The 12,449-nt window shown below is 37.9% G+C and overlaps 1 protein-coding gene across 7 annotated transcripts in view; it reads left to right on the top strand.

The window, feature by feature from the left end:
• Positions 1–12,449, top strand: part of GRID1 (glutamate ionotropic receptor delta type subunit 1) — a 1,020,611-nt gene that overhangs the window by 433,309 nt on the left and 574,853 nt on the right. Inside the window, exon 1 of one of the 7 annotated variants that reach the window (XM_072131334.1) lies at positions 10,975–11,008. The exons of the other annotated variants lie outside the window; for them this stretch is intronic. Coding sequence (XP_071987435.1) covers positions 10,990–11,008 — 19 coding nt within the window. The 5' untranslated portion in view covers positions 10,975–10,989. Of the gene's footprint in view, positions 1–10,974; positions 11,009–12,449 lie in introns of those variants that run through there. 7 annotated transcript variants of the gene reach the window in all.

Genomic DNA, 12,449 nt, shown 5'->3' with positions numbered 1-12,449 from the left:
GAAGTTGAAGGCACTGAAATGAAGCTTAATGCTATATATGTAATTATGTTGTAATGCGTTTTAGATTACATTTGATTAACTAAAACTGCTGTTGGAGATGGCACAAAAAAAAAAGAATTGAGAAATGGGTTTAAACATGTCAGTCTTGCTATTTCAGGTTACAGATTGCATCTATGAGAAAAATGCAGCATTTCCTCGTCAAACTTTCGTCGATATCATCAGCAATTATGGATTTTACATGGGGCTTGTTTTTTCATTTTGTGCTGCATTATTGTGAATGTTGGGTTATGGATGGCTATTTCCGCTGTAAATTGAACTGTAGAAACTGTGTCTAGCCCAAAAAAAGAAAAAAAAGAAAAACTTTGTATTTTCATCCTGCCTACCAAGCAGAAATATAACAAAAACTTTTTCAGCAGAATTGCCTTGTATTAAGCCATGGACCATTACAATAATGCTCACATTGCCCTTTATCTGCACTCCTCATAGGGACGTGGCCTGGATTGGGTTCTTTCATTCAAGCAACAATGAGCTATTAAGCGTACACGATGAAAGGAAAGCTTTTTTTGCTTCCAACCTCGCCTCTGGAAGTGAAATTTTATTTAAAAGAAACATTACCAATCTTGAATACCCAACTTATTTTATGGAAGGTAACAAAGTAGAATTTAGTGCTTAGTGATGATATTATTATTATTTGTTTTTAGGGCACCATTCATTCCATGGTGTTGTACAATCAATAAGGGGTTCGCATACATTAAGACAAGAACAAAAACAAAAACTACAGTGATCAGGAGACGAGTGGGAAGAAGACCCTGCCCGCGAGGGCTCACAATGTATATGGGAGGGAAGATGGTGACACGACGTGAGGGAGCAGAGCAGTTATTGTTTATTGCAGAACAGATGGGCTTTCAGATTGTGTTTTAGTTTTGGATTTGGGGTTAAGATGTGGTATGTCAATTCACAGTAAGCTTGCATGTCATGACTAGTCATATAAGAATAAAATATCATATTCAACTAATTTTTCCCCTTTCGTTTCTGTTTCAATTTTTCCCAAGTCCCCATTTGGTTTGAGCTTTATGATACATATTTACAGGAAAAAAAACCATCACATCATCAGGATCTTAAGAGGATCGGGAAGAAATTGTGCATACATATATTAGTTTTTTATGCCAGTCTTCATGAATAGCAATATCGGCTTCCCTTCTCTAAATCATATATTTAAACGCTATAGTTGTGTATATCCTACTAACTTAAATGATGGTAAGGGCATAAAATCTATAAACACTAAAGGTACACTCAATCATCACAGCAAACACATCACTATCCGACCATATCCCAAGTCATAAGAACAATATACAGACAAGCAGCTTATATAAAACCATGTCAAATGAAATACAGAAACGGCACCAAAATATAGGTCACTGTGGTATATGGGAAAATCTCCTGGTAATCTAGAGACTAAATGTAAGATATGTGCAGTGAAAATAGTAGAGGAAAAGATAGACAATGGAAGAGGCTTATTCTGTAGCACATCTTTTATCTTCATTTTCCACCGAATGCCGGGGCAATTTCTTACAGAGCAAGTCTGCTCTTATATTACCCCAAGTTGCATATACTATATATGTAGTATAAAAAGTTCTTTTTTTTGCTCATTAATGTACACTCTGCATCCATCTCAACTGAGAAAAACTGAAATGTAAATATTTTTTACTAATTTATTAATCCTTTTAGGACCTCGCTCTTTTTTTGTTTTTTCATTTTTATTTTTCACTTTCACCTTCAAAAATCTATAACTTTTGTATTTTTACACATAAATAGCTGTGTCATGGCTAGTTTTCTGCGTAACAAATTGCACTTCATAGTGATGGTATTGAATATTCCATGCCTTGTACTGGCAAGCTGGAAAAAAATCCAAAAGGCAGTGAAATTGGTGAAAAAACGCATTTGGGGTTCTTCTTTACCTCTCTCACCAAAGTTCTTCCCCCACGATTGCTAAGTTTGCCTTGGACAGAGTGGTCAAGGAAAAGTTGCGGTAATCTCAAACTTATTCCGTTTAAGGATTATGGAGGCCACTGTGCTCTTAGGAACCTTGTGTGTTGCAGAACTTCTTGGCCACATCTTTGCCTTGCTACAATTCTGTGTCTGTGCTCCTTGGGCAGTACCTTAGACCTCAAGATTCTCATGTAATCTGACATACACTGAGGTCTTGTATAGATAGACAGGTGTGTTCCTTTCCTAATCAATACAGTTTAACTAAACACAGCTGAACTCCAATTAATGATTATAACCATTTCAGAGATCAAAAGCAAATGGACAGCATTTGAGTTAAGTTTAATATCACATGGTCATAAATATTCAGACCCTTTTGCTGTGATACTCAGTTTTTCTTCTTAGAAAATTAGCAAAAAAATATCTACATTTATTTATTTACTGTCAAGATGGGGGCAAAGTCTACATTAATGAGCAAGAAAAATAACTTTTTTTTTTAATCTTACCAATTAGCTCCAATGAAACAAAGAGTAAAAAATTTAAATGGTCTGTATACTTTCTATACCCACTGTGTGGTGACTCTAATTGAAAAAGAATCCATTCAAGGGTAAAGTTTTTCAGCAACTTCTTTTTTTCTCTATAAAAAAATCACCTCTGAAATTTACTCATTGGAATTTAGAATACTACTTGTAATACTAATGTTAGGTGTCGAAGAAAAAACTACTACTTAGCTCTGGATCCGCTATATTCAAATCAAGAAATGAAATCCATTGGTGTGCAAACAACAAAATGAATTTGTATACAGTAGATTATTTTATCCTGGGGACCAAGTTGGGGAACACAGAAATTTTATGTGACCATAAACAGCTTTTTAAAATAATTTTAATTTAAGGATCTTTAAGAAATACAAAAGCAGTATACTTGTGGAGCATATTTAACTTTAAAATATTGGCTTGTAAAACACCTTATTTTATCTACTTTTTTGTAACTTACTTTCTGGAAACTGTGCTGGCTGATGTTAAAATAATATTATCACTACTGCGAGTCACCCAAGCGAAAAATCAACTGATTTATTCATGAATTCCTTATGTCATGTTTATTAGAGTGAAAAGTCAAGTCAACATTTCTCGAATATTTTGTTGTGACACTGTTTTTGTTGCTAGAAACATAATATTCTGTATATAGTTGAAATAAATGGTGACATTCCCAAATATGATACAGTGGTAACGACTACTATACTATAAATGCTTATGATTCTTTTCTTTGTTGAAACTATGGCTTTTTATTTATGACAGTGCTTACTTTGCATCTAGATAGAGGATACTCATTTAGTTTTCTGTAGGAATGAAACCATACCAAAACCTACCTGGTCAAGGGGCAGAGGGGTTCAATGGTCAATATCAGTGGCTGCTGCCTTGTCATCATGTACCTGCAGGTGTGGATGCTTCCAGCTACTTATGGGTTGTAGGGCAAGCACGTCCGCTACTGCTGGATTTACAGAATCAGTGTGTCTTCTAATAATGTATCATTGGTCAATCTGTGCTCTGGTAATAAGTCACCTTCCACCAATGGGAGGTTCCTAAACATTAAGGTTCTCCTTGTTCCTAAGGTGTTCTGATTTATCATGTTTTTGATTTTCTGTATTTGGCCCTGACTCTGTCTTTGATTCTTTTCTGGGGCTCCATATTCTGCTCTGTTGATATCCATAGCTAATTCTTACCATGATTATCTGTTTGCCTCTTACCCCGACTTGTACCCTGGATTATACATGTTTTCTGCCGCCCCTGAGATTCAGCTTGCCATTTGGATTCTGATGGAATGCAACCTGCCCTAAAAACTGCCTCTTAATATGTCCTGCCTGACCACTTATACTTCACACAAGTGTTCCTGTACCACCTTAGAGCAGCAGACATGATGTAAATATAAGTCTTTGAACTTCTGAAAAATTCAAAGGAAATTTAATTACGGTATATTCTAAGCAGAATATACCCTAATTAACAACCGTAACAATTAAACAACCCAGTATATGACCAGAACTAGTGTTTTTGAATCAGATATTTTTATTTCACATTTTTTTTATAACAACACACCCAACAAGTACAACCTGGAGGGGAGTATGTACATATCATTACAATAAGCTCTGGTTTTATACAATAATACAAACTCAAATTATACTCATAAAAGCATTATAAGAGAATTACAGTTGTATCCTTCTTCTCATACAAAATTCACGTTTTGACTTATCATATACGCTTATTATTGGTAGCATACTCCCTCCTTCCCTTCCCAACTCCCCCCACCCACCCTTGCGAGCCAGCTCTACTAAGACCAGTTAGGTCTTCTGCAGTCTTTTACATACTAAAGAAGACCCAAACCTATCTTTACTAATTTTGCCAATGATAATTGATATTCTAAACTAGTTCTTAGTCTTATAAGGGAGCTTGATGGTAAACCAGGCATATCTAGCCACTTGCCCCAAATCTTTTCAAATTTGGAGACCCCATTCCTTTTCACATACGTACTATACTCCAGTAGTATTATTGCATTTAAACGGTCTATAAACTCTTTCTTGTCCGCTGGCCTAGGCCTAATCCAATGAGCAGCTATAACTTTTCTAGCTTGATATAAGGATCTTTGTATTGCAATGTTGTTAGGTTCTGTCAGGTTGTCTATCTTCAGTACTCCCAATAGACATGCTAGGGGACTTTCCTCAATTGTTACAGAGAAGACTTTACACGTCAGTTCTAATACAGATTTCCAGAAGGATTCCAGTTCCCTACATCCCCACACCATGTGGAGTATATCTGCCTCTTCAGTTCCATATCTCGGGCATTCTGAATTAGGCCTAGCTCCTATACGAAATAATATTTGGGGTGACCTATATGTTCGATGTAAAAGAAATAAGTGAGACATCCTGCGTGCTTCACTAGGCAAGAGGATTGGCACAAATTCCAAAGCTTCAGTCCACTGCTCCTCTTCAATAGGGCCCACTTCTCTATTCCAATGTTCCCGACATTTTAATGGAATATTCTTAACGGAGTCATTTAATAGCACTGTATAAGAATATGAGATCAGGCCTTAAGTAGAACTTGACTTCAATATTCTATTCAGTGCTCCATTGGAGCCCACTTCCATCTGATCTACCCTGGACTGTACCTCAAAAGCATGTCGAATTTGCAAATACTGATAGAACCACGCATGTGGCAATTGGAATTCAGCCTATATTTCCTCAAACGTTCTAAAGTTCCCTTCCGAACAAATATGTTTCAACGTCTTAACCCCTTTCGCCTCCCATGGGGAAAAACCCTCCAAGCAAAATATTTCCGGCAAAGCAGGGTTACGCCAGAGTGGAGTGTCAGATGTATATTTAAGAATTCCTATTATATCCTTGGCTCCAGTCCACACCTTGGACATGAGGGACAATGTCGGTTTACTGCCTATTTCCCCTCCACCAAATCCACTTTCCAGAGCATGCACTGGTATCGTGTGTTTCGTCCATAAACGAATCAGAGGACTTGTTGAATGCGCTGATTCCCCTTCTATCTCTATGCTGTAGTTGTGCCGCTATAAAATACAGCCATGGGTTTGGTATTGCTAAGCCTCCATCCATTTTACCCCTCTGCAGAGTATCTAGACTAATTCGACTAGAACTAGTGTTGACTTAATTTATAACCAAATGACAGTAGGAATGGACATATTTAACTAGGTTTAATACCAGATAAAGGTTTGACATTTGAATAGTTCTCTGGGACACTTGGGGCACATTTATCTGTCTAGAATATGTCAAGCATGATGTAGTCACTTGGATTTTTTTTGTGGAGCCCAATGTAATTACGATGCAAATGAAGTGGAAGTGAAATCTTACATTGAATCTTAATTAATAGGTAAATATGAGGAGCTTAAAGTAATTTGAAAGGAACCTGTCAGGAGATTGATGTCACACAAGCCAATGACAGTACTGTCAAACTCCTAGGTTACACAGAGCTGAGGTTTTTGCTTAAATGTTACAGCATTTTACAGATAACATACAAATGAAATGAGAGGAGCTTCCCAGCAGGTTACACCAACCCAGATCATTATTTAGGTAAATAGGGAGGGGTCTATCAACAAACTCTACACAGATGAGAAGAAGCCAAAAGTAACCAATGATGCTGCTCTCTACTCCTAGCTCAATAACTCTTAGTTTATCTATGTTTTCACAAAACAAAGTAAATTAAGTCATAAAATCAGGTGAAAGTAGAACAAAACAAAATTTAACTAAATATTTTTTAACCACCACACAACTAATAAAAGAACAGAGGAAACAAAGGCATAGTTTAGACACACACTCACAGTAGGGAATGGGTTCAAGTCCAGCGCATGTGCTTTATTGATTTAAATGCTGCTGGTGGGTTAGCACCGATTACGTGCTTTATCGGTGGGGGTGGGTTTATCAGAACTGACATTTGTAGTTTGGGTCTACTCAACACCAGCTATAAGTATTCCTAACATCTGTAAATTTCTTTACTTTGAATTGCTGCTGATAAATGTTAATTATATATACTGTTATACACACTGCTCATAGGTAAAAAAATAAAGGGAACACTTATACAGTATACCAGGAGACGTGGATGGGGCCATAGGAGGGCGACAACCCAGCAGCAGGAGTGCTACCTCCACCTTTGTGCAAGGGGGAAGAGTCCTGCAAAAAGACCTCCAACAGGCCACAACTGTGCATGTGTCGACACAAACGGTTAGAAACCAACTCCATGAGGACAGTATGAGGGCCCGACGTCCACAGATGGGGTTATGCTCACAGCCCAACACCATGCAGGATGCTTAGCATTTGCCAGTGAACAGCAGGATTAGCTTATTCGCCACTGACGGCCTGTGTGCTTCCAAGATGAAGGCAGCTTCACACTGAGTACATGTGACAGACAGCACAGAGTCTGGAAATGCTGTGAAGACCGATCTACTACCGGCAACATCTTTCATCATGACTGATTTGGCAGTGGGTCAGTAATGGTGTGGAGGAGGGTCGGGGCATTTCTTTTGGAGGGCAACACAGCCCCCCATATGGTCGCCAGAGGTAGCCTGACTGACATTAGGTACCAAGATGAGATCCTCAGACCCCTTGTGAGACCATATGCTGCTGTGGTTGGCCCTGGGTTCCTCCTAATGCAGGATAATGCTAGACCTCATGTGGCTAGTGTGTGTCAGCAGTTCCTGCAAGATTAACTTATTGAAGCTATCTAATGGCCCTCTCGTTCCCCAGACCTGAATCTTATTGAGTACATCTGGGACATCATGTCTTGCTCCATCCACCAACGTCATGTCACACCACAGACTTTCCAAGTGTTGGCGGATGCTTTAGTCCAGGTCTGGGAGGAGATGCCTCAGGAGACTATTCACAACTGCTTCAGTAGCATGCCAAGGCGTTCTATAGCGGTCATACAGGCACGTGGAGGCCACACACAATACTGAGCCTTATTTTGACTTGTTTTAAGGACTCCAAATCCAGGCCTCTATTGGTTAATAAATTATTTTACTGATTTAAATAGGTGATATTTTTGTGATTTTGTTGTCAGCACACTCAACTTTGTACAGAACAAAGTATTCCATGAGAATATTTCATTCATTCAGATCTATATATGAATAAGTTATTTTTTTACATTGAATCAGTCTGCTTGCATGTCATACTGCTGTGGTTTGGAAAACATGGAACAGAAATTAGTTTGAAAGCAGCATAATGTACAGTTACTGTGTAGCATTAACTAAGTGCCGGAGGGGCTAAGGACAATGTAGTGCCTGCATAATATATATATATATATACCGTAGCATAAAAGGTCCCCATTGTCGTGCACAGCCCATTCATTATTTACGTTACATTACGAATCATTACAGTGTAGGGTGCTGTTACAAAAATTGCATGCTATATATACATATAGCATATAGTGTGCAACCTACACTGTAATGATTTGTAATGTAACATAAAACAATGAATGGGCTGTACATGACAATGGAGACCTTTTATGCTACGGTATATGTATTATGCAGGCATTGCATTGTCCCCCCCCCCCCAGTACTTTAGATTACTACTTCCCTTAAGCCATCTGAACATCCGCAGTGATGTTGCAAATCCCAGTATTGAGTAGAGGATTGGACATAATGCGTGACAAACAATGACTCAGCTTAGCAAAGGACAGACAAATGGAGAAAAATAAAACCGAATGTGACAATGTAGATTACTGTGCCCTTTTCCGTGCAGCCTATTCTATTCATAGCTTCACACTTAACAGGCTTACATGGATATAATTTACATTAACAATTACTGATATGCATTCACAGAACCACACTTCAGAGATCAGGAAGCTATTTTATGGTTTGCTGATATACTAAATGTATGTTCTATAATGTAGGGGAAAATATCTACAAATGATAAAAATCCCTAAAGCAGAATAAAAAAACATAACATATACAAGTACAGATAGAGATGTATACAAAATAAAATCCCTTAAATCCATCATTTCTGGATTATTGAGCATTCAAAGAGGCGGATTAAAGGAATTTAACTGTTATGGCTTTGAATAACATTTCCTAATATATATCTATGTTTTTGCCAGAATGTTGTAATCACAGTGGAGGCAACTGTTGACACAAAAGTAGAAGACCAACAAAAACATAAATAAGATTATAGGCCCTCCTGAGACCATCATTGCACTCTGCGTGGTCAAGGACTCTGTGCCCTGTTGACTAGCTTTACCCCTAAGCTCTCAGCAGCCTTATTCTTCCATTCCCATTCTCCTTTTTATTCCTGAAGTGGACCCACAAGAGACCTCCATTCCTTTTGATGACATGCCAGACGTCAAAACCCCATTAGGAACAGAAAAAGTATAAATATTGGAGGACAAGAAGAATGACACCCCCTGCTTACACACTCCACATGAATCTAATTGAAAGCTATTTCGGCTCAGAAGATCTCTTGAGATCTCTTAGATTGTAGATCTTTATACTCTGTAAATTTAAGAAAGCACTTAACCATTCTTTTTACTTACTAAGTTGTTGATAAGAGCTGTTCATGTGCTTATGCTATGTTTTTTCTAACTACTGTAATAGTGTCTGGCTTAGGATACGTTACTATGTTTATCCTCTTTGTGCTGCTGACATTGATCTTGACCAAATCCTCCCTATCCCTGCTTTTTGCCTTACAAAGGTTCAACTCTGTAGAGCCATTCATGACCACAATGCAGTATTGTATACTTTTGGTCCATTAAAATAGCTTTTTAATATTATTTTAGACATCCCAGAATATGACCCAGAAAAGATGTTAGTGTTTATTCATAATACTCACTTTTCAACCTACAGTAACACACCACAGTATTTTTCCATTTAATTTTTCCAAGTGGTCCACTGTACATACAGAATCTCATCATCAGGGGTAAGCCCTTCCTTGGTTCTGATACAGTTTCCTTTATCATTCTCCCAGAGAGAGATGCTGAACTTGGGTGCTTAAATTAGTATTCCCATGAAGACAAGTTTATTAAATATATTTAGGATAATAAAATAACACATTATTTATTTACTATTATTAACAAAAATACAGCATTTCACAGATCTAATTACAACCTGTCTCTATAAATCCTTGTGCTTACAATTTTGGTTATCCCTGGATCCGACCGTAAATCTTCTGACTATGGTCAGATTCTTCTCATGAATAGCTTCTCTTCTCTGCACACTGCAATGCTCTCTGCCTCCTGTCCCTCCTCTCTGCATTACAAGACCTGCTCAGACACTTCCTCCCAGCAAGCAGAGACTTACTCTCTAGAAGCAAAATAAAAGTAGTTAAACCCTGTGCTATGATAATTTAAGCAGCTCAAAGCATTGCATAGTACAGAGGAATCAATTAATGTCTGCTTAGAGAGTCCCTGTCCATACTCTGGAATCTTACAATAACCATTAGTGAGTTATAGGAGCTAAAGCAGCAATAAAACTGAGTAAAATTATAAAGTAAGGGGTTAAGAATGAAAATTTTCTTTCATGGGCAAATCCCTTTAAAGGGAACCTGTCAGATATCCCACACTAACTTAACAATTGACTCACCATCTATGCACATTCATCATCTTCTAGGAGAGCCGCACCTCAAGCTACCTGATTGACAAGGGGCATGCTTTGTTTCCAGCCAAGACCTTATCTCTGCTGCTTCATTCACACCACCCTAAGGAATGAGATAGCTGTGAGTAACAAACTTGCTGAAGAGAAAGCAGCTTCATCAGGAATTCTCTACAGCAAGTGACAATCTGTCAGTGTCTCGCTCATTCCTGTGGGGGGTGAGCTGGAGATGTGCAGGAAGGACATGAATATGCTGGACTTAAAGAAGATGATCGGTCTCACATGGGGTGATTTTCATAAATGGTCAAATAGATGAGTCAATTTTATGAAAGGACTGTGAAACTTTACGGCATGGGGAGTAACAATATAGGGATAGTTGTACTTCTGGAGAACAGCAGTTTTAACCCCTTAATGACCGCCCTATCGGCTTTTTACGGCGGTCATTAAGGGTACTTCTTCTGACGCGACGCCTTTCTACGGCGATAAACCCTGCTCACAATGCTTTGGCTATTTACAGTATATGACTGCTATAGAGCAGCTTTGTATATAAGATTTTTTGTTGAGTTCATCCTTGATGTTTAAATCAGTTTAGAAGAAGAATATTAGATGCTCATGTTGTTCAACAACATTTAGTCGGCAAAGCCTGATTTCCATCATGTAGAAGAGTGTATGCATTCACTTTACTGAGATGACACAGGATTGTGAGATATTGCATGTCACGAGGGCGCCAGGGATGTTTATTCTTTCTCTCCGTCACATGAGTCTGTGATGCATTGGAAGCGAAAGAGCACATTTTTATTCCCTTATGTTATTTGCTTTGTGTCTTTTCTTTTGACCCGGTTAGGAGCAGCAAGAAGGATTCGGCATGACATGTTTCATAGTGAAATTTTATGTTTCTGTGTACATGGATGGCAAATGTTCCAAAGTATAAAAAGTAAGTGTGCATATGTATTGCTAAGGGGGTAATGGCAGCCATCAAAAATTTCAGTGCTGAAGATCAACGTTTTGTTTTTCCTATTAAGTAGTGACATATACAAATGTGTATTACCGGAGTGCCTTTCCAATTTATGAGTTTTCAAAAAGTTGTGTAAATGCTAGAAATAAAAAATTACCAAAATTTTATAAAAAGATTACAGTATTTTATTAAATATCTTGTACATCAATAAGGCCCGAATCACAAAAAAAAAAATACTAGCACTCTGGATTTGTGTTGGTGGAGGGGGGGAATCAATAAGATAGAGGGGTCTGAATAGTTAAAATCAGCCCTGACATTTCTCTGGGAAGGTTATTGCACTGGCAGCTAATATCTCCCAGCACAATTACATTGGTAGTCATGGTGAATGATGACGGCATGACTTTAAACGACTACTTCCCACCACTGGACATATATAATATCATCCTTCTCTGCAGCAAAAACCCAACCAGCCATAACATTAAAACCGCTTATAGGTCAAGTGAATGGCATTGATTATTGTTTGACAATGGCACTTATTAAAGGACTAGATATATTAGGCAGTAAATAAACAGTAAATATCTGCACCACCTGAACACTCCTTTACTCTTTCTTAGTTTACTGTATATGAACCTATGGGGAGCTTATTTGAAAAAAACTAATCTGAGAAAATAAGAGAAACAATTTCATTCAGCTTGTTGCTAGTAGTAGTTTTTCTTGATACAGTTTCAATGTGGTTTTCATTGAATCCTTACTAAAACATCTGAATACTCCCCTTTATCAAAAGAAATTTGCCATCAAAATCGAGCATGATAAACTAAGGACACTTACTCAGATCCTGGCACTTTGACTGTGGTGATCTTCTTATATTTGTTATCCATGGTCTCCTTCTTCTAAAATCAACTTTTATAATTATGCTAATGAGCCTGAAGGGCTATGGGTGTGTTATTTGCAGCCCTCTGTGCTGCAGATTCTCAGGCTGTTATATTTTGAATGAGCACTCCCCCCTCCTACTGTGTGCTAAGATGCTGCAGACAAGACATTTTTCCGTCAGGTCGCTAACACCTCATTTCTGTGATTTGTTACAATGAGGTGTTCTTTTTGACATTTGCGCTGGATGCTCCAACAGTAATATCATATGTGTATCCCTAATGTTGTATGCTTTAATGCTTTAATGTTGTAATTTGTGCATTGGCTCAGTTACCATTTGGCTGTGCTACACCCCTCTTTGTTGTCCTCATATGTGTATCCCATCGTCTGCAATACCGTTCTTCCATTGTACTCAATTCTTGATAAAAACCATCAATATCTCATAAACTAGAGCTGCTAGAGAGAAATGACATTTTCTGAATCGGGTGAAAAACTTCAGGCACCAGAAAATAAAAATAATTTGTTCCTCAGAGTATTCCTTCTGTCTCATTAG

The sequence above is a fragment of the Engystomops pustulosus genome, chromosome 11 (genome assembly GCF_040894005.1).
Source record: "Engystomops pustulosus chromosome 11, aEngPut4.maternal, whole genome shotgun sequence".
NCBI classification, from domain to species: Eukaryota; Metazoa; Chordata; class Amphibia; order Anura; family Leptodactylidae; genus Engystomops; species Engystomops pustulosus.
The sequence above is the reverse complement of the archived record's forward strand: the minus strand, read 5'-3'. Positions and strand labels throughout refer to the sequence as shown.